Genomic DNA, 23505 nt, shown 5'->3' with positions numbered 1-23505 from the left:
TTCACCTAGAGGCCTCTAATTGCCACAGCAGCCAGGACACATCATACAGGTTTATCTAGATGTTAATCTAAATATTGTGTCACATTTATGCTGCTGAGTGTCTGTACTGACCCTAGCTTTTGTATGTACTGCACCTCGCTTACGCTGCATATTCATTTCTGAGGACATGCACAAACAGCAATGTTATCTCTACCCTTAAACCAACATTGGGTTGACATCAGACTCCAAAGTTAGACAAACTTTCAATTTTGGTTGGAAATCAAAGTCAAACATCAATCAAAAACCAAATTAAGACCCAAAATTAAACAGATGGTAAAAGTTGGTTGGAAATAAAAGTTTAAGGTAAAAAATGTTTTGATGGGGCTTTAAAGGAGGTTAAAGAGAAATAGTGGGATAGAGGAGGAAAGGGGGGGGGGCAGGACAGAGCAACTGAGGACACATGGTGTTTGAAGGATCGATGGTTCTGGCGAAAAGTCCAAAAGTCACATATCAAACAAAAAGCAACGTTAACTCCAAGATCCAAAGTTAGACAGATGTTGAATTTTTGTTGAAAACAAAAGTCAAATATCAATCAAAAACCAACACTGGGTCAACACCAAACTCCAAAAGTTAGACAAACATTGAATTTTGGATGGAAATAAAAGTTGTGTACCAGTGTGTTTAAATATTATGTTGCAAGAATGTTAGTTTAAAAGAGTTTAGCAGACGTTGAATTTTGGTTACCTTGCATTACATAAATGTTGGTATTTTTAATGTCAATATCACCTAACATTGATGTCACAAGCAACATTAAACCAGATAACATCTATAGCAAGGGTATTTAATTAGAATTCAGTACGGTCCAATTTCACCAGGCCAAGATCCGGACTGTCCCCATTTTTAACTTGCGTTATGATTCAGTATTATATACTGTATACCAGGGGTGTTTATCTAGAATTCAGTACGGTCCAGCTAGAGAAAATTTCGCCAGGCCAAGGTCCTATGCACTATTGTCTCTGTTGTTTCTCTTTAATTCCTCCAAGTAACACCGCGAGGTTACATTACTGTTAATATGTTTTATAACTGTAGTATTTTTATTTTTTTCTCGTGCGCACCATCTGTATTAGCTTTCCTCACTTTATTCTCCGACTTCTCACCGCCTGCTTCGCCTGTGTGGCTCCGCGCTCCCGCATCTGCACAGATCTGATTGGCAGAGGTGAGCGTTTGGTGATCTTACAGCACACGTGATTGGTCTGTGAGTTTACTGCGCTGTAAAGCACGTAAACCATAAAGACAATAAATGTTCCACCGTTTTAAATAAACACGGTCAGAATTAATTACTTCTCAGTAGTTTATCGGTTTGGGTCGGGATTGGACAGCGTCTGGGTCCGGATCCGGACCGTCGACCGAGTGACCTCTGATCTATAGACATCTATATTGGTGGCCAGCTGGGCTCATTTCGTCATAACATTTTCTTATAATGCAAAAAAAATGAACTGCTTCCAACACATTCTTTACTACTGTTCTTAGACCTCCTACAGTGGGTGAATTTCTTCTACTCCCCACATTTCCAAACAAAGTTCTCAATCTACACAAAGCCTTCTCCACAACCTGAATACCTCAGTTTATCACTCCATCGTGTAATAATCAGACAGGAAGTCACCTATTCAAAAAAAAAAGATAAGAATAGTCCTTTCAAACACATCCAAACAACTAATAAACATCAGTGTCTGATGACAGTGTGTAAATGAGATTCTTTAAAACTTCAAATGTATGACTGCACCGAGAGTGAAGTATACAAATGCAAAAATAAACTCAAAATCTGAATTTAAATACCTGAACTGTAAATTACATACCAGAGCCAGTGCAACTGTGAATAGCGGCAGATGCTTTTAATGGAACAATCAATATAAACAAATAAAAATATATTTACTGCAAATAAATGAGATTACTTAACTGTAACCAGCAATAATAAAAGCAGAATAGAGCTATGGAATACACAAAGAAGAAATTAAAATCACAAAAACAATGCTCTGGTAAATTGAATTGTACATAATCTTTTGTAACATAGTAGGTTAAATATGACTCACTACAAAAGAAAAGTGACATTAATCAGTGAACATAAATTGCATACACCTGCTAACTTGAAGAGGATGAAATGCAGACCTAAAGAGCTAACACTGAACACTAATACTAATATGTATTTTTCTTACACTAGTGAATAAATGAACAAACAAACAGCATATCCAAACATATGTATATGTAGCATCTGAAATATTGATCTCTAATACCCTACTGTTTGGATTCAGGTTAACTAAATTAATCTTAGCATTTATTATCATGGAAGCTGAACGTATTTCCTCTGGTTGTTTTCAGGCCTCAATAACAGGAATCTTCTCGCAGGCCTGGTTCTTTTTCTTCACATATTTGATCTTTTCTTGCTGGTTTGTGCGAGCAGCTATCTCTTCCCGAAACTTTGCCAGCTTGCGCTCCATCAGATCTTTTTCGGCGGCTGGAAAAAGAAGTGAATATTAGTATGTACCAGAGACTGTAAAAAAAGATGGACGCCGTGTCTCTGTTCCCATTCATTCAATGAAAATGAAGCCAAAATCTTCCGCCATGTTGGCGATCCTGACACCTGATTCTGCGCAGTAGAGACCAGAGGAGGGAGAAAGACTGTGGATAGCAACCTACTCATTTGAATAACCCCGCCCCTGAGGGCTGCCTCGCGATCACAGACTGCAGAGCAGGGGCGGAGCGGAGCTGACGGTCTGTTAATGGTCCCGCCCATAAGCAGCCCTTTTACCATAACCACACCTTTTTTGAATAGAGCTGAATAACGTTTTAAAAACGAATTCTGTGGGGATATAAAAATTTGACAATATAAGCAGAGGTTATACTAACTGTTGCATTTAAATAATGGAGGTAGAATTACAGTATATTAGAAAAAAAACGTGACTGAAAGTCTGTTTTGCCATTGAAACCTATGGGGATGGGTGGAGTTACACAGCTTTCTGCAACCGAATAGCAGGGGGCGCCCCACCTGTGGTGGCTTCACTTTTAAGAGACGATGCTCTGTCCAGCTATACACAGTCTATGGTACGTACTTCATCAAGCGGTATTTCTGGCTCCTGGCCTCCCCCTATAGTTAGGAAGTGGAATTCATGCTTTAAGCTACCACCAAAAATTAAACTGCTTTAAACAAGCATTTCTGGACAAGCTGAGAGATGCAAAGCAGTCATTGTAAAAAGCATGTGGCCAGATTTTAATATAATATTACAGTATTTTTAAGACAGCAGTGACAAATATCTTGTCAACTACACCAAAGTTACATAGTGCAGCTAGGGTATTTTCATATGATTAGAATATCCACAAACATGCCACGGAACAAGAATGGGTTTTGTGTTCCGTGATTGTTTGTTCCATTTTTACATTGAATATGGATGTGTTTTTGCCAGAGTTGCTTGTCTTTTTGCATGTAGATGTTTTAGCTGGACATCGCCAGTTACCAAAAATACCACCCACTGCACTGTCCACTGTGGGTTGAAATGCCTTCTACAATGTTATCCTAATAAACACGGCGTGTATTGAGAAATGTTAAATGCCCAAACAACTATTGAGTCTCTTTATACACTATAAATCATTGTGATCACATTTTTTCTCCTGAACTCTTTTGAGATTGAGTTTTGTAAGCTTCTTCAGCCGGATGAGCATCAACAACTCATTTTCTCAGGTCCTCAAAAATCTCCTTTGTTCATGCCATGATACACTTCCACAAAATGTGTTGTGAAATGCAGACAAAGATAGATCCCTATTCTTTAAATACACAGCCCACTTACACCTGATTGTCGTCCCTTTGATTGAAACACCTGACTCTAATTTCACCTTCAAACTAACTTCTTATCGTAGTGGTTCACATGCTTTTTTCCACTTACAAATATATAATATTGTCCTCTATAAATAAATTACCAAATATAATATTTTTGTCTCATTTGTCTCTTTATTTGCTTTTAAGACTTAAAAAAATCTGAGGATATATATATATATATATATTTATATACACAGAAATATAGAACATACTAAAGTTTCAAGCACCACTGTAATTTCATTAATGAAAATGTGTATGTTGTTTATAAGGGTTTGTAAATTATATACTAAGAAAATAAAAATACTTACAAAGTCTTTCATGCAGATAGTAATGGCCTCTAAAGCGATGTGTGCAAACAGAGTATTTCTTGGTTTCTCCACAGCACTGGTATTTACCATCAGAGTATGCTCCCTCATGGTTGATGATGGTCTCAAACTCATGCTCTAGGCTGTTGGCATTCACCTGAAACACTTCCTCGTTAAATTCCTTTCCATTAACATGTATGCAAAATTGTGACTTGCCCAGCAGAGTTCCATAGTTTTCATAGAACTCTAAAGTCATGTGTTCATAAAAGATGTCCTCTGTACCCAACAGATGCGAAACTTCATGGATTAGTGTTCCAGGCTTTGAATCTTCACACAGTGTGTCTCCTGCCTCCCAGAACGCTTCACACAAATAAATAATGCCATCGTTATCCTGTGGAGTGACATAAGCAAAGGTTTCACTCTCTGCAGGGTCTGTGTCCTCTATGAAACGTGCTTCACTGAGCTTGGCTAGAAGATTCTGCAGAAATTCCTTGGTGGGAATGCAGCAGAACGTGTGGGACTCGAATGGTTCTGGACAATTAGTCATATGGAAGGTGACTGGGAGGCCGTAACACTCTTTATCAATAGCATCCTGTATTATCTCAGAGGTAGCCTTTCTTGCTTCTTCTGCAATCCTCTGCTTTTCTTCGCTCAGATCCATTAAATAGTTGGCCATTTTTGTGAAGAAGGCTGTCTGAATAAAGAGAATAAAGTCAGAATAATGTAGCTGTTTTTTTTTTCACTTTATAAATTTTCACTTTGGTTATTCTAATGGAAATCCATTTCTGCCACTTGGAAAAAAAATAAGGGTTCTCGATTAAGTAATAATTAGGAGATAGTAAGTTAGTAATCTTTTAGTTTTGCACATAGTAAATACACATAGTAAAATACTTTAAATACTGTGTAGGAGTACAAAGTAGGAATACATTTCCCAAATACTTGAAATACACTTTATTTTTACACTGCGTTCCAAATTAACATGCAAATTATATTTTTCCCTGATTTTCCTAAAGGGTCGATGCAAATGACAGTATAATAAAAGTCATAACCCGTTAGAGTATAAATCAAATTTTATTGAACAAATCTGCCGATGATAACATTATACTCTTCATTAAAAAAAAAAAACTAAAAATGCACTGTTCCAAATTACTATGCACAGCAGAGTTTCAAAACATTTTATAGGTTGTAAAGAACTGAAAATGGTCATTTGTTGAATTTGCAGCATTAGGAGGTTCATTCACTGAAATCAAAAGCGATTTTAATCAAAAACATCCTAACAAGCCAAGTTACAAGTTCTTTGATATCACCTTCACAAATCGTGCATCCATTTAACTGGTGAGTTTTTGTACAGTTTCTGCTTGAATTTCTTTGCATGATGTCAGATGTTTTGATGTCCCAAAACATGACTCCGCCCCCTCCTTGCTGACGTCGCAGCCTTGTTGGAACATGGTGGCCATACACCAACCATCCACTACTCCAGGGTCACTAATAGGCGGACCGCAGTCTGGATCCGGACCCAGACGTTGTCCAATGCGGATCCAAACCGATAAACTACTGAGAAGGATTTAATTCTGACAGTGTTTATTTAAAGAGGCGGAACTTTTCTTGTTTGTGATTTGGGGCATGGTAAACTCACAGACCAATCACGTGTGTTATAAGATCACCCAACGTTCTCCCCTGCCAATCAGATCACCACACAGGCGAAGTACGCAGTGAGAAGCAGCAGTCGGAGAATAAAGCGAGAAATGTTGATACAGATGGTGCGCACCAGAAAAAATAAATAAATAAATACTACCTTTATAAAACATACTAACAGTAATGTAACTGAGCGGTGTTACTTGGAGGAATTAAAGAAAAACAACAGAGACAAGAGTGCAAAATATTCCACTTTACTCCACCTGATCAAAACTCCTCAGCAAGAAAAAAAATCTCTCTACTCCCAAAACAGTCTAAAAGAGTCTAAAAGCGGAGAGAGTGTGCATTTCTAGCGCAAAAAAAAAGGGTCTAAGAGTCTAAAAGCGGAGAGAGTGCGCATTTCTAGGGCAGAAAAACGGACAAAGAGTCTAAAAGTGGAGAGGGTGCACATTTCTAGCGCAGAAAAACAGGGCAAAAAGAGTCTAAAAGCGGAGAGAGTGCGCATTTCTAGCGCAAATTAAGGAGTTTAATATTAAGAGACATCATGAAATTAAACATCAATTTGAAAAATCTTAGTTAACACAACACTGTCAAAGATAAAGACCAAGTAAAATGTAAGTAAAGTAAGTCAAGTAAAATGTAAGTAAATGAAAGTAATCAAGAAAATGTATTATTTAAAGTGGTATATTTCATTATTTGTTTTATTACAGAATCTGTGGCTCGTGACTTCAAATATATTTCTCCTTTTGGCTCCCAACAAAAAGTTTGGACACCCCTGGTATACAGGATATGGCACTGAATAACACAAGTTAAAAATTATGATTTAGAGAAACTTATGATTAGAGAAACTTGTGTTAGGCCACGGTCCGGACCGTCATAAATTTTAACTTGTACTGAATTAGAATTAAAGACCCCTGCACTACTTCATCCATCTGGACCATTCAGGGTTGCACAACACTCATCAGTAAACAAGACAGTTTGGAAATTAGTCTTCATGTATGCCTGGGCCACTGCAACCGTTTCAGCTTGTGAGCTCTTGTTAGAAGTGGCCGAATAGTAGGTTTATGCACCACAGCAAGCCTTTAAAGGATCCTACACCTTGAGGTTCGTGGGACTCCAGAGGCACAAGCAGCTTCAAATACCTGTTTGCAGATTGTAATGGCATTTTAGCAGCTGCTCTTTCAATCTGATGAATTTGCCTGGCAGAAATGTTCCTCATTTTGCCTTTATTTGCATGAACCAGTCTGTGCTCTGTATCGGCCACAAATCTCTTCACAGTAAGATGATCACGCTTCTGTTTTTGTGCAATATCTAATGTTTTCATTCGTTGTTCAATGCATTGCGCTATCTGACGCTTTTCGACAGCAGAGAGATCCTTTTTCTTTCCCATATTGCTTGGAACCTGTGGCCTGCTTAATAATATGGATCATCCTTCTTAAGTAGTTTTCTTTTAACTGGGCTCACTTGGCAAACTAATTATCACAGGTGTCTGAAATTGATTTTAGTGATCCAAAGAGCCCTGAGACACAATACCATGAGTTTAACTGAGAAACAAAATAATTCATCTTTTCTTACTCTCTTACTCTTACTACTCTGGCTCTGCTGCTGTTTGCAATGTTGGTCTGCATTGCTCCAAATCGGAGTGGATGGAGGCATGCGGTTACCTTGTGTTTACACAGTAAAATGTAGTAGTGGTTCCATTATACTGTGGGGCTGTGTGGCCAGTGCAGGTACTGGGAATCTTGTTAAAGTGAGAAAAGTTGAAGTTGAGAAATTCAGTTAAAAAGTTGAAGTTGTGCCAGGGCTGGATACTTCAACAAGAAAACACCCCTAAATACTGCTCAAAATATACTGAGACATTCATGCAGAGGAACAAGTATAACGTTCTTGAATGATCATCTCAGTTCAGATATCGAGTCATATAAACCCAAATCGATCTTTAAAAATATCCCATTTTCCCGTTTATCTCTTGAGACCATCCTCGCGAGCACCGCCCTCTGGCCGGGGTGTGCTGGCAGCTGGAGCAGAGGAGTCGCACTGCGAGGAGTTTCTGTAAAAATCTAAGTCATTTTCTTTGGCATTTCCACTCATTGCTGCCTGTGTTTCTCACATTAGTACATTTAACACTGTTTAAAGTTGTTTTCGCCTGTACCTTATTTAAAGTAAGACCTGACCAGCTGAATCCACTGTTAGCTTCGCGGTTTAGCCGTTTCACCCGGAAGCTAATCCCCCTTTAGACGGGTTTCCGAGCCTTACACGCGTCCGGCGCACTAAACTACACCCTCCTCTCCCCCCATCCCGGCGGTGCGCTATAGCAGCATCAGGAGGTCTTACAGTGTAACAGGTTTAACTGTTAGACAGAATAACTGTATATTAACCTTTAACTTGATTTAAGTGATTTAATGTGTAAATAGTGGAATTATTATTGTGTTCTCTGTGAAGCGCTGGTAATAATTCAGATTATTTTGTTCATGAACGCGATTACCGGCCGAAGAAGAGGCTCTTATAACAGGGAGCTGAACTCCATTCAGACCGGCTGCTTTTTCCTTTAAATTTAAGTTTTCTCTCTTTACATTATTCTGTTTGATTGTTGTCTTTTTTATATTTATATATATATATATATATATATATATATATATATATATATATACAGTGAGTCCAAGAAGTATTTGATCCCTTGCTGATTTCCTTTGTTTGCCCACTAATAAAGACACTATCCTTCTGCACTTTTAATGGTAGATATATTCTAACATGGAGAGACAGAATATCAAGACAAAAATCCAGAGTATAATTTTAAAGAATATATTTTAATTAATTTGTATTTCAATGAGGAAAATAAGTATTTGATCCCTCTTGCCAAACACACTCAATACTTAGTGGCAAAGCCTTTGTTTGCAAGCACAGCGGTGAGACGTTTGTTGTAGTTAACCACAAGTTTAGCACACACACCAGGGGGAATTTTGGCCCACTCTTCTTTGCAGATCCTCTCTAAATCATGAAGGTTGGTGGGCTGTTGCTTGGCAACTCTGACCTTCAGCTCCCTCCATAGATTTTCGATCGGATTGAGGTCTGGCGACTGGCTGGGCCACTCCATGACCTTAATGTGATTTTTCTTGAGCCAATCCTTTGTTGCCTTTGCTGTATGTTTAGGGTCGTTATCATGTTGGAAGACCCAACCACGGCCGATTTTCAGATCCCTGGCAGAGGGGAGGAGGTTGTCCCTCAGGATTGTGCGGTGCATGGCTCCATCCATCTTCCCAGTGATGCGGTGAAGTAGCCCTGTACCCTTGGCAGAGAAACACCCCCAAAACATTATGCTTCCACCTCCATGCTTAACGGTGGGCACAGTGTTCTTGGGGTCATAGGCAGCATTTTTCTTCCTCCACACATGGCGGGTGGAGTTGAGGCCAAAAAGTTCAATTTTGGTCTCGTCTGACCACAAAACCTCCCAATAACTTGGTTCATCTTTCAAATGATCATTGGCATACTTGAGGCGCGCCTCCACATGTGCTCTCTTCAGCAGGGGTACCTTTCGGGCACTGCAGGATGTGAATCCATTGTTGCGCAAAGTGTTGCCAATTGTTTCCTTGCAAACTGTGGTCCCAGCTGCCTTCAGGTCATTTGCTAACTCCTGCCGAGTGGTTGCAGGACGATTTCTGACCGTTCTCAGCATCATTGCCACCCCACGAGGCGAAATCTTCTTTGGAGCACCGGGCCGAGGTCTGTTGATTGTCATGTTATACTCTTTAAACTTTCTGATAATTGCACCAATAGTTGTTACTTTCACATCCAACACCTTACTAATCTTTTTGTAGCCCATTCCAGCTTTGCGAAGGTCAACAATTCTGACTCTGAGGTCCTGTGACAGCTCTTTGGTTTTACCCATGTTGGAGACTTGAAATCTGTGTGATCTGTCTGATTCTGTGGACAGGTGTTTTTCACACAAGTGATTAGTGAGAACAGGTGGCTTCAGGTCAGGTAACAAGTTGATTGGGAGTGTCTAACTGGTCTGTAAAAGCCAGAACTGCTAATGAATACTAAGGGATCAAATACTTTTTTCACTCCATGAAATACAAATCAATTAATATATAGGGCTGGCCCGAATAGCGTTTTTTGAGCTCCGGATATTCGGCACTGATTCGAAGCGAATATTCGAATATTCGTTTTTAAAAAAAGAGGTAAAAAAATAATAATAAAAAAACCAAATCACGGCCCCTTTAATCCACTGAAAAATGTTCAATTTGCTCTGACCGACGAGACATATTCACCCCGGATTTTTGGTGTTTTTATCCCGGATTTTTGTGTTTTCACCCCATATTTTTTCTGTGTTTTTAGCCCAGATTTCTTTGTGTTTTCATCCCGGAATTTCTGCTGCCCCACACCGCGGCTGCTTAAGCAGGCTAGGAGGCTGCTGCTGCACGGTTTCTCCGCTGCGCAAACCAGCCCAGTAAATTGCTGTTTGTGTTTTCACACTTAGGCTATTTGCTTAAAAAAACAAACAAAAAAAACGTTTGTTCAGGAAGTATTTTATATTCTTAAACATTGTTGATTATATTAGAGGACAGTCATTGTAAACTGTATTTCGGTTAAAGGATTGTGCAGGGCATATTACTGATTTTGTATTTTTGCACTTGGGCTATAAGCTCAATATTAAATATTTCGTTTGTTTAGAAATTATTTTATATTTTTAAACCATGTTAAATTATATTAGAGTAGAGGAAAGTCATTGTTAATGACGTTATTGTACTTGGTCTGTTTCGGTTTAAGGATTGTGCAGGGCATAGCCGTATTACTGATTTTGTATTTTTGCACTTGGGCTATAAGCTCAATATTAAATATTTTGTTTGCTTAGAAATTATTTTATATTTTTAAACCATTTTAAATTATATTAGATAAGAGGAAATTCGTTCAGACATCATTTTTGTAGGCCAGGCTTTTGTAACCGATTTAGCCCCTACTGTTGCCACATTACCCCTTACGTTTTATTATATAAATCAGTTTCGAAGAGCCTGCATTTTTTTATCATGTATAATAGAGGTCTGCGCGAGACTGATTTTTAAACCCACTCTTTCACGCTCCCGCGTTTCTGTCTCGTTACCTCCGCAAAAAAATTGCTTCTTTTAATCCCGCGCCCGCCCGCCACATACACATTTCTGCCGCTCCCGCCCCACGTTCCTAATGTAAATTAAATAAACTACATTTAATGCTTCAAATTTACTTATATATTTATTAAAACAGCAGCGCTGAATAGTGCGGTCCCATTCCTTACCCCAGTCCAAACACCATCGGTGTGTGCGTGTGTGTGTCGGTCCATCCTGCGCGTTGAGAGTTTTCTTTAGGTTTTTTTTTTTTTACAATTATTACAGTTTTCTTAACTATTTATTAATTTGCTCCCGCATCCTCTGGATTAAACTCCCGCTCCAGCCAATAACAGTTCAGTTCTGTCCCGCGCGCAAGATATTCTGACGGGACCCGCGAGAACAGAAGTGGTTAGAGTGAGGTGGAACTCTGGAAAGGAGAAAAAAAACGAATATCCGAATACCAAAATTAAAAACCGAATACCTACTCAACGAACGAATATCCGAATACCCGAATATTCGGGTCCAGCCCTATTAATATATATTCCTTAGAAGTATAGAATGATCATGTCTTTATTAGTGGGCCAACGAAGAAAATCAGCAAGGGATCAAATACTTCTTGGACTCACTGTATATATATATATATATATATATATATATATATATATATATATATATATATATATATATATATATATATTATTTTTGTTTTATGTAACTAAAATGTCAGTACAGCATTGTTGAAAACGATGGCTATGCTGTTGCTATGGTTTACCAAATGATTGTTAAGGTGTTGTTGCTACAGTTTTTGCTAAGGTTTTACTAAGCGGTTGCCAGGTGGTTGCTATCATATCTGTGGTCATTGCTAATTAAAAGAGGAATTAAAAAGAGGAATTAAAAAGACACCCAATGCCTTTGAGTAATGTTATTTGAGAGCAAGCATTTAGACAAATCATATGAGTATCAGTTGAAGATAGCTCGGCCCCAAAAAGGGGAAGCAGTAGATTATTAATAGCAGGGCGTCTTCCTGCAAATTACACCGAAAATGGTCAGATCAGTTTAGTGTAGCCAATAGCAACCGAATGTTTCTGCGTACGTGCTGAGTTACAAACACGCTCAGGCCACGACCGACAAAGAATGTATAGCTTCCCGTCGAATCTGTGGTTAGAGGTTAGACCTTTACCTCTGCTAGAAGTACAAGAACTTCAGCAATGATTATACAGAATTACACAGTAACATACAATGATCACAATTATGTTATATGTACTTATACAAGCATAAGGCATCAAGCTAATTAAATAAAATATGCTGCCACATTGCTTAGGCGTTGCTTTGTGAATGCTAAGATGTTGCTATTATATCTACAGTTGTTAACAAGATGTTGCTTGGCATTGCTAAGGTACTCCAGGTGGTTACTAAGGTGTAGTTAAGTGTTGCTATCTGTTCTGTGGTGGTAGGTAAGGTATGTGTGTATTCTGGTGTGTGGGGTGTGTGATGGGGGTGAAGAGTGTGTGTGTGTGTGTTGTAGTGTGGGGTGTGGAGTTTGTGTGTATAATGTGGTGTAAGGGGTGTGTAGTGTAGGTTCTGTGGAGAGTGTATTTGTGTAATCTGGTGTGTGGGTGTGTGTGATATGGGGTGTAGTGTGTGTGTGTGGTGTGTGCAGTGAAGTGTGTGTGTGTAGTGTGTGCTGTGGAGTGTGTGTGTAGTGTTATGGGTAGTGTATGTGTGTGTGTGTGTGGAGAGTGTGTAGTGCGGGTGTGTGTGTAGTGTGGTGTGTGGATTGGTGTCTAGTGCGGGTGTGTGTGTAGTGTGGTGTGTGAATTGGTGTGTAGTGCAGGTGTGTGTGTAGTGTGGATTGGTGTGTAATGTGGGTGTGTGTGGTATGGGGAGTGTGGTGTGTAGTGTGATGTGTAGTGGGTGTGTGTCTGTGTGTGGAGAGAGTGTAGTGTGGGGTGTGTGTAATGTGGTGTGGAGTGCGAGTAGTGTGGGGTGATGTGTGTGTGTGTGGAGTGTGATTTGGGTTCTGTTGTTCTATCAGTTTATCGTATTTCATGGTTCTTACTAAAAAAAACTTTTCTTTTTTTTTGCGGACATTTTAAATAGATCCCTATGGAGAAATCTTCAAGCTTAAAAAAGTCAACTGTGTGAAAACCGTACAACGTAACACTCTAAAAAGCAAATTCATTCATTATAGGTCCTACAATCTGGCAAAAGATTCTATGTGAAAATCTGTGGGAGGAGTACCATAAAAAAACTAAATAGAACAATAATAAGAAGAAGATTACAGAACAGTGTTGGCTTTTCCAAGCCAACTTAATACTAATAATAATAATAATAATAATAATTAAAAGAAGAAGACAATTACGAAGAAAAGTAACAGCAACTTAATAAAAAGATTAAAGATAACAATCATTTGGCTTTTTTCAAGCCAACTTAATTGAGATGTTAAGAGACATTGTCATTATTTTGAGATACTAAGGCATTCTTTTAGACAATACCTCCTGACTTACATAATTATGACTTAGTGGAGGACCCCGAGTTTTTTTTCCAAGTGGTGGACATATGCTTTTTTACATTCTTGCCCTCTGAAAAGTGCAGCAAAATTATGAACAGAAAAGGTATAAGTGAAATCTAAAGTAAATACATCATTTATACAACATTTTTTGTGAGATAAGATCTTCTTTTTGTTAAACCCATGGTACCTTTTGTATTAAATAGAGAATCTATGTTCATATTGCTGTATAGTACAGGAATATGCTTAATTCTTGCCTGGAAAACCAGTTTGATCTGTGATATTCAGCGATACTCGCGTTTCCGCAATTCTCTTGCTTACAAGCAACCCCCTAAACACTCCCAAATGACATCCTCAAAACTACAAAAGGAACACAGAACAAAAATGTAAAACACTCCACCCTTCCCTTTCTCTGAAGATATTTGCTGAAAACTGCAGGAATTACTGCATTGGGCACAGAAGCTCCTAAGGGGCTGTTTGTAAAGTGAGGGCCCTGATTAAAAACGTAAACATCCACAGCGCATTTAAATGAGATAAATTGCTACTGTGACACACAAATACAGACACAGACACATCTGGAAGCATACTACAACTTTTACTTAAATACAAATATGTATTGAATTTTTATTTACAAAATCATAAATTTCTATTGTATCACGCCCATATGAAATATAGATATAAAATCACTTGTAGTCTTTAGAAACACATCTGATGAAAATACAACTTTTTAGTTGTGAAAAATATACCATAGTTAGATTTTTTTTAGGAAACAAATTACTATGTAAATAACTCATATGAAATATAGATAGAAAATCACTTGTAGTCCTTAGTGACACACCTTATAAATGTACTACAACTTTTTGTTTAGAAAAATATGACTCGGTTGAAACTGTATACATTTTTAAGAAAATAAACTGCTACTGTAACATGCCCATATGATTTCTAGATATAAAATCATTTGTAGTCTTTAGAGAGACACCTGTTAAAAACACTGCAACTTTTAGTTTTGAAAAATATGACTTGGTTAAAATCGTATTAATTCTTTAACAAAATAAACTGCTACTGTAACACGCCCATATGAAATATAGATATAAAATCATTTGTAGTCTTTAGAGACACACTTGATGAAAATACTACAACTTTTATTTTTGAAAAATATGACTTGGTTGAATGACTCGGCTTTAACACCCTCATATGAAATACAGACCTAAAATCACTTGTGGTCTATAGAAATACACCAGATAATCATACAACAGCTTATATGCCTTGGTTGGATTTTAATAAAAGAAACTGTGACACACCCAAATCTAACACCTTTTTTGTCATCTACAGTCTACTTGTAGTTGTATATCTGATATCTGACATACTACATGTTAATACCACCGCATGGCCAATTGATGTCAAAATGTATAGGCTATTAGAAAGCGCCTATGTGGACACATTATTTAAGTTTCATGATGATTGTTTAAATCCATCCAAATATCTGTTGGAATGGTATATGTTGGAGTGATATTTTTCAAAACTAAAAGTTGTAGTATTTTCGTCAGGTGTGTCTCTGAAGACTACACGTGATTTAATATCTGTATTTTATTTAGGCGTGTAACAATAGCAATTTATTCAAATTTATTCAATCCTTCAAAAAATTATAAAAAAATTGAACTGTGACATATTTTTAAAAACTAAATGTTATAGTATGTTTATCAGGTGTACCTCTCTAGACTGTAATTGATTTTACATCTATATTTAATATGAGTGCATTACAGGGGCAATTTACGTATTTAAAAGAAAAACAAATCAACTGTCGCATATTTTTTTTAAAGCTAAAGGTTGTAGCATGTTCATCAAGTGAAGATACTACAACTATTAGTTTTGAAAAATATGACTCGGATTAATTTATATTATTTTTTTCAAATGAAAAAATATTGCTACTGTAACATGTCGACATGAAAACTTTGCCGACTTTGTTTTCTTTTCCTCTGTGATTTGGAAGAGAATGGCTTTAACTAGTACACAAAACCACATTATACTCACTCAGCTGAGCTTCAAGATGTCTTCAAGTAACCTGTGAGATTCACATATACTGGTCCTCAGGGCGTTTTGAGTTCTCTAAAAGTTGCTGTTAGTTTTGTTGGCTGCTAAAATGAGTGAGTAACTGTAAACTACGCGGAACTCTTTGAGACACGTTCACTGGTCTTGCAGAAAAAAGACTATCCAGCGAGTAAAACCCGCCTTCTGGCAAAGGATTGGTCGATGTCTAGTTAGCTACTGGCCAATCCTAGCAGAGAAAACAGAAAACTGGCCAATCCTAGCGCGGGATCTGCGGCTTACAGGACTCATTGCATTTGTAAGCAGGCTGTAGTGGAACGTTAAGCCAACGTGGCACAGCTGTGAGAAAGGCTGCCTTTCCTTATATTATCTATACTAAGTTACTGTGAGTATTACTAACCTTCTATTAATGTAGCACATTAGGTTTATATTCACCGCAAATGTGGTACCTTTAAAAAAATCAGGTCCATTTACCAGATATTTTGATTTTCAATAGAAAATTGCCAGGTAAATTCTTAGAGAGGCAAACCTATAGAGTACCAGTTAAAAAATTGAACACACCCCTTCTTATTTAATGTTTTTATTTGTATTATGGTACATTGCAGATTAACACTGAAGACATCAGAACTATGAAGTAAACAAAAAATGTGTCTTAAACGAGTCAAAATATGTTTTATTTGATTAGATTCCTCAAAGTAGCACCTTTTGCCTTGATGCCAACTTTGGCTTTGATGCTTTTCAGTCAGCTTCATGAGGTAGAACCTGTCTACTACCTTTATATACATATTTATATTACTATATTTTATATTAGATTTTTTATATATATTTTATATATATATTTTTAAATTATATTATATTTTTATATTATTTTATATTATATTATATCTAAAATGGTCATACTTAATCCTTAATTTTTTGATCAATTTTACACATCTAAACAGATTCAGATCAGATTTCATACAAACATTTAATTTTATAACAATATCCACATATAGATCAGGGGCACTCCAAACCAAAAGCACGTTCCTACAGCATTAAAACTGCTCCCTGCCTCCGTCCCTTTCCACCCTTCCGTTTTAATTCCCCAGGTAATGATGAAACATCTGGAACATTCCGCATTGCAAGTTCACAGAGTAAATCATATATATATATTTATATTTATGTACAATGAGAACGAATGCACACATGACTGACATGATTTTTTCTGTAGGGAATAAACATTCAAAAACTTGCATTAGATACAAAAAGGATATATATCAGATATGAAACATTTTTGTGAGACAGCTCCAAAGTTAGACAGATGCTGAATTTGGGTTGGAAATAAAAATCACATATCAATCAAAAACCAACACTGGGTCAACACCAAGCTCCAAAGTTAGACAGGTGTTGAATATTTGTTGGAAATAAAAGTTGCATACCAATGTATCAAAATCTAATAACATTTGGATATTATGTTGTATGAATGTTAGTTTAGAAGAGTTTAGCAGACATTGCATTTTGGTTACCTTGCATTACATAAACGTTGGTAATTTATACCAATAACACCTAACATTGATGTCACAAGCAACATTAAACCAGATAACATCTATAGACATTAGTGACCAGCTGGCTCATTTTCTTACAATGAGTCATCATCCTACAATGCCAGCAAGTCACCTATCCACATAAAAAGATAAGAATAAAAGTGAAAAAGTGAAGTAAAAATGCTAGTACAAATGCTAAAATAAACTCAAAATCTGAATTTAAATACCTGAACTGTAAGTTATGCATCAGAACCAGTGCAACTGGAAATAGTGGCAGACACTTTTAATGGAAGAATCAATATAAACAAATGGAAAAATGAAATAGATTTACTGCAAATAAATGAGGGAACTTAACTGTAAGCAGCAATAATAAAAGCAGAGAAGTGCTATGGAATACACAAAAAAAGAAAACACAAAAACTATGCTCTGGTAAATTTAATTGTACATAATCTTTGGCAACACAGTATGAAGGTTAAATATGACTCACTACAAAAGAAAAGTGACATTAATCAGTGAACATAAATTTCATACTAACTTGAAGAGGATGAAATGCAGACCTAAAGAGCTAACATTTAACACTGATACTGATATTTATTCTTCTTACACTAGTGAATAAATGAACAAACAAACAGCATATCCAAACCTATGTACTATATATAGCATCTGAAATATTGATCTCTAATACCCTACTGTTTGGATTCAGGTTAACTAAATTAATCTTAGCATTTATTATCATGGAAGCTGAACGTATTTCCTCTGGTTGTTTTCAGGCCCCAATAACAGGAATCTTCTTGCAGGCCTGGTTCTTTTTCTTCACATATTTTATCTTTTCTTCCTGGTTTGTGCGAGCAGTTATCTCTTTCTGGAACTTTTCCAGCTTGCGCTTCATCTCATCTCTTTGGTAGGCTGGAAAAAGAAGTGAATATTTAGTATTTACTTCATTAAGCGGTATTTCTGGCTCCTGGTCTCCCCCTATAGTTAGGAAGCGGAATTCATGCCTTAAGCTACCACTAAAAACTTAACTGCTTTAAACATGCATTTCTGAAAAAGCTGAGAGATGCAAAACAGTGATTAAATGTGTAAAAAGCACGTGGTCAGATCTAAATATAACAATACAGGATTTTTACACAAACATGACTTGGTTACACAGTTAGTATTTGCAAATATCGTGTCCCTATTTGTCCCTATTCTGATGGTTAATATGAACATTCACCTAAAGTAACTGACCAGTAATTGAACGATTTTATGCACTGCACTGATGCACATAAAATTGCTGATTAGGTACAGTGGTGGTTGAAAGTTTGTGAACCCTTTTTATTGTTTTTATTGTTTTTTATTGTTATTCAGTTGCATTGAAGTTACCCTGGGGTCCTTTGGGACCGACTATTACATGCCTTGCTCTTGGAGTGGTCTTTGTGGTTCGACATCTCCTGAGGAGTAATAATAAAAGCAGAGAAGTGCTATGTGATACACAAAAAAGAAAATAAATTGCAAAAACAGTGCTCTGGTAAATTTAATTGTACATAATCTTTGGCAACATAGTATAAAGGTTAAATATAACTCACTACAAAAGAAAAGTGACATTAATCAGTGAACATAAATTTCATACTAACTTAAAGAGGATGAAATGCAGACCTAAAGAGCTAACACTTAATACTGATACTGATATTTATTTTTCTTACACTAGTGAATAAATGAACAAATAAACAGCATATCCAAACATTAGCCAATGTGAGAGAGGCCTTCAGTTGCATAGAAGTTACCCTGGGGTCCTTTGGGACCTTACCAACTATTACATGCCTTGTTCTTGGAGTGGTCTTTGTTGTTCGACATCTCCTGAGGAGTGTAAAAATGTTTTTGTTTTTTTTTTATTTCCTACATTTGTACACAATCTGTCTGACTGTGAATTGGTGGTGTCCAAACTCTTTAGACATGGATTGGTAAGCTTTTCCAGCCTGATGAGCACCAACAACAACTTCTTATCTGAGGTCCTTAAAAATCTCATTTGTGAGTGCTATGATAAACTTCCACAGATACGTTGTGAAGAGCAGACACTGATAGACACTGATCCCTGTTCTTTAAATAAAACAGGGTGCCCACTCACACCTGATTGTCATCCCACTGATTGAAAACACCTGACTCTAATTTCATCTTAAAACTAACTGCTAATCCAGTTTCACACATTTTTGCCACTCAAATATGTAATACTCGATCATTGTAGCTCCTCCATTTCTACTCGCTGTTGTGTTTACGTGGATCCCCGTTTAAAAAAAAGAGCACCCAACGCGAATTTACGGTGCGTGGCAGTGGACAAATAGCATTTTTATTAAACACAAGCTGACAAAACTCCGGACCAGTGTTGCCAACTTAGCGACTTTCCAGAATAAAGAAAAAAAATATATATATATTTTTTTTAAGTAAAGAAAACTTGACAAAACAAAACTAAAAAAAATAATAAAATAAAACAAACAAAAAAAAACCCTAAAAAAATACGTGGTTAATGAAGTTATTGTAAAAAGGTGACTGCCTATTTGAAAAGGAACAGAAAATGTTAATTTTTTAGAGTTCATTTCTAACATATTTAGAGTGTTTTTTACTCACTTTTTTTCTCCCCCACAACCTTAATCCTTTACAGCTTCAAAAACATGTATTATGCAAATTATGCGATTACGTCATTTAGCGACTTCTAGCGACTTTTAGGACAGCCAATAGCTACTTTCCTTACTGAGGAGTTGGCAACACTAGTCTGGACAGGACTAAAATTACCGGAGGACCACAGAGTTCAGTGAAAAACAGTAGGTAACTCAACCTGTAATTTTCTCAGAGGACGTCTGAGAAAAACACATACATGGTCGTTCCAGACGGAAATAAAATCACATAGGACCCCCCATAAAAGAGAAAATTATCCCAGGACCCCCTGAGAAACGAATCCCTTCCGAATAGGGCTTTTATCTGCTTTAGGATTATTTTTTAGGTCATATTTATGCAGAAATATAGAATATTATAAAGGGTTCACAAACTTTTAAGCACCACTGTAATTTCATGAATAAAAATGTGTATGTTGTTTATAAGGGTTTGGTAAATTATATACTAAATAAATACAAATACTCACAGAATCTTTCATGCAGATAGTAATGGCCTGTAGAACGATGTTTGCAAACAGAGTTTTTCTTGGTTTCTCTGCAGCACTGGTATTTACCATCAGAGTATGCTCCCTCATGGTTGATGATGGTCTCAAATTCATGCTCTAGGCAGTTGGCATTCACCTGAAACACTTCCTCCCTATGTCTCTCTCCATTGAGATCCATGACAGATTGTGACTTGCCCAGCAGAGTCCCATACTCTTCATATAACTCTACAGTCATGTGTTCATAAAAGATGTCCTCTGTACCCAACAGATGAGAAACTTCATGGATTAGTGTTCCAGGCTTTGAATCTTCACACAGTGTGTCTTCTGCCTTCCAGAACTGTTTACACAAATAAATAATGCCATCTTTATCCTGTGGAATGACATAAGCAAAGGTTTCACTCTCTTCAGGGTCGGTGTCCTCTATGAAACGTGCTTCACTGAGCTTGGCTAGAATGTTCTGCAGAAATTCCTTGGTGGGAATGCAGCAGAACGTGTAGGAGTCAACTGGTTCTGAACAAGTGTAGTGGAAGGTGACTGGGAGGCCATAACACTTTTTATCAATAGCATCCTGTATTATCTCAGAAGCAGCCTTTCTTGCGTCTTCTGCAATCCTCTGCTTTTCTTCGCTCAGAACCTTTATTAAGTTGGACATTATGTGAAGAAAACTGTCTGAATAAAGAGAGCAAAGTGAGACTAATGTAGCTGTTTTATTACTTTGTAAATTTCCACGTTGGTTATTTCTATAAAAGCCCTCTACAAAGTCTAAATTATACTATGTCCTAATGACAAGATAGATATTAAGTCATTATTTTGAGATACTACGGCTTACAGAAATACTAAGTTTTTATTTTGAGATACTGAGTCATTATTTTTAGATAAAATCCCCAGACTTACTATCTCATAATTAGGGGTGTGTTAAAAAAATCGATTATTCGATTTAAATCGATCCTCATTTGAATGATCCGATATCGATTTATATAAACCCGAGATCGATCTTTATAACTAGCCCCTTTTCCCCGTGTATGCGTAGCTTTAACGTCTCGCGTAGATCTCGCGAGACCATCCTTTTTTTCCGAGCAGCGCGCTCTGGCTGGGGTGATCAGTTAAGCATGGCTGAAGCAGGAGTGCAGGCGCCCAAGAACCTGAAGGCAGACGTGTGGTTGCATTTTGGATTCAGAAGCTATGGCGGTAGGGAAGAGCTGGATAAAAGCAAAGCTGTGTGTAAACTGTGCAACAAGGAGCTGAAATATTGTGGAAATACCACAAATCTGAGAAATCATCTAACGCGACACCATCCTGATACTCAGAAAACGGCAGAACCCACACAAACTCCACTAGAGAAAGCATTTGCGATGAAACTACCTTCAAGTTCTCCTCGTGCTAAAAAAATATCTGAAGCTCTGGTAACATTTATATGTAAGGATATACAGTTCATAAGTGAGTGTTCATAATATAAACTAATATTTTAATAATGAAATTTGAGTGTTCCTTGTATAATTACATTTCATATTCAAACTACAATTTTTATGGTAACTGAAATTTCCCTAAATTAATCGATGTTGAATCGAGAATCGAATCGAATCGAAAATCGATTTGAAAATCGAATCGAGACCTTGTGAATCGGAATCGAATCGAACTGGGAAATCAGTGATGATACCCACCCCTACTCATAATTATGACTTACTTTCTCATAATTACAAGATTTGAAGTCATAATTATGAGATACTAAGTCATAATTATGAGATGCTAAGTCAAGAGATACTAAAGTCAATTATGAGATACTAAGTCATAATTAAACCATGGTTACTAAACCATAACTATCAGATACTACTGAGCAGATACTACTGAGCAGATACTACTGAGCTACTTATGTCTATTATGAGATACTAAGTCATACGTATGAGATATTCATTAATTATTTAGAGATATTAAGTCATAGTTATGAAATACTAAGTCATCATTACAAGATATTAAATCATTATTTTGAGATACTAAGTCATAATTTGAATTACCAAGTCATAATCATGAGATACTAAGTCATAATTATGAAATTCTAAGTCATAATGACAAGATACTGAGTCATTATGTTGAGATACTAAGTCTTAATTATGAGATACTAAGTTATTATTTTGAGATATTGTCTTTATTTTCAGACACTAAGCTGTTATTTTTAAATAAAACCCCCATCTTATAATTATGAATTAGTATCTCAAATAATTAATAAATATCTCTTAATTATGACTTAATATCTCTTAATTATGACCCTTATTTCTATGCACCTGCATAATGGGCTTTCATACATTCTTGCTCTTTGTTCAGTAAAGTGCATTAAAGTGCAGTAAAAGTGCACAAAGGCAGAGAAAAGGTGAAAGTGAAAGTTAAAGTGATCATGTGACCATTTTTGTGCGTGATAAGATTTTCTTTTTGTTAAACTCATGGAGTTAGTTTACTGAACACAGAATAAACACAGTTCTGGGCTATATGTTGTATTAAATTGATAATCTATGTTCATATTGCTGCATAGTCCAGGATAAGGTTTAATTCTTGTCTGTAAAAGCAGTTTATCTGTTAGATTAGTACACAGAACCACAATATACTCACTCAGCTGTGCTTCAAGTGCTCTGGGGTCTTCAATTAACCCGTGAAGTTTATTAATACTGCTTCTCAGAACTGAAAAAAGTTCTGAAAAGTTGCTGTTAGTTTTGTTGTCTGTTAAAAAGTGTGAGCTGCGTGTTTTTCTCCTCTTTCTACCTCCACGACTTTCACGGGTCTCACAGAAATATGTTTTCCCACAGTCTATCGAGGAAACCCCGCCTTCTGTCGTAAGATTGGTGGATGTCTTATCAGCTACTGGCCAATCCAAGCAGAGAAGACAGAAAACTGGCCAATCCTGGGGCAGGGCCTTCGGCTATACAATAAACAGGAATCCTTGCCCTTGTAAACAGACTGTTTGTGGTACAGCACATAGACCATATCCACAGCTGTGAGAAACACTGCCTGTCTTATGTTTGGATAAAATACTATATTGACTAATGGCTAATGTACTATTTGTGTATTCCATACTTTTAATGAAATTAAGTAAGAAATGCTGACTACCAGATTCTGAGACAGTCACGTCTCAATTATGTCTGACTATTAATGTAGTAGAAAAAGTTTAAACTGCACATATATACCGTTATTTTAATGCTACCCTACATATGGTACATAAAAAAATTCCAGTGCCATTTACCAGAAATGGCTTGTGTTTTAGAAATTTGCCAGACAAATTCTGAGATAGAGAGGCGAACGTATTAGATTCTATACTGCTCATCTGAATTTACTGGTTTCAGATTTTCTAATATAAGCATTTGAAAAAAAAAGTTTTATCTTCTGATCACTTAAGCAAAGCTATTTGCACTTCGGGCTTATAGGTACTTACAGCTCTGGAAA

At 36.8% G+C, this 23505-nt stretch overlaps 2 protein-coding genes across 2 annotated transcripts; both read right to left on the bottom strand.

Annotated features, from left to right (window-relative positions):
• Nucleotides 1-1932: 1932 nt before the first annotated feature.
• On the bottom strand, nucleotides 1933-15584 carry LOC103022766 (uncharacterized). Its single transcript, XM_022671890.2, has 3 exons — nucleotides 15409-15584; nucleotides 4156-4846; nucleotides 1933-2491 (listed from the first exon to the last, which is right to left on the bottom strand). The coding sequence occupies exons 2-3, from the start codon at nucleotides 4826-4828 to the stop codon at nucleotides 2352-2354; spliced, it is 813 nt and encodes a 270-aa protein (XP_022527611.1). The 5' UTR covers nucleotides 4829-4846; nucleotides 15409-15584; the 3' UTR covers nucleotides 1933-2351.
• A 1551-nt stretch (nucleotides 15585-17135) lies between these two features.
• On the bottom strand, nucleotides 17136-22868 carry LOC125799169 (uncharacterized). Its single transcript, XM_049475230.1, has 3 exons — nucleotides 22678-22868; nucleotides 20059-20745; nucleotides 17136-17852 (listed from the first exon to the last, which is right to left on the bottom strand). Exons 2-3 carry the CDS (start codon nucleotides 20726-20728, stop codon nucleotides 17713-17715), a joined length of 810 nt encoding a protein of 269 aa, XP_049331187.1. The 5' UTR covers nucleotides 20729-20745; nucleotides 22678-22868; the 3' UTR covers nucleotides 17136-17712.
• Nucleotides 22869-23505: the final 637 nt, after the last annotated feature.

This window comes from Astyanax mexicanus, chromosome 2 (assembly GCF_023375975.1).
Source record: "Astyanax mexicanus isolate ESR-SI-001 chromosome 2, AstMex3_surface, whole genome shotgun sequence".
NCBI classification, from domain to species: Eukaryota; Metazoa; Chordata; class Actinopteri; order Characiformes; family Acestrorhamphidae; genus Astyanax; species Astyanax mexicanus.
The sequence above is the reverse complement of the archived record's forward strand: the minus strand, read 5'-3'. Positions and strand labels throughout refer to the sequence as shown.

What these genes read in the sequence shown, in the direction of transcription:
- LOC125799169 (XM_049475230.1), bottom strand. Translation starts at nt 20,728, where the DNA reads ATGTCCAACTTAATAAAGGTTCTGAGCGAAGAAAAGCAGAGGATTGCA. An exon ending in CTATCTGCATGAAAGATTCT is followed by an intron (nt 17,853 to 20,058) that starts GTGAGTATTTGT and finishes TTCTTTTTCCAG; the next exon opens with CCTACCAAAGAGATGAGATG.
- LOC103022766 (XM_022671890.2), bottom strand. Translation starts at nt 4,828, where the DNA reads ATGGCCAACTATTTAATGGATCTGAGCGAAGAAAAGCAGAGGATTGCA. An exon ending in CTATCTGCATGAAAGACTTT is followed by an intron (nt 2,492 to 4,155) that starts GTAAGTATTTTT and finishes TTCTTTTTCCAG; the next exon opens with CCGCCGAAAAAGATCTGATG.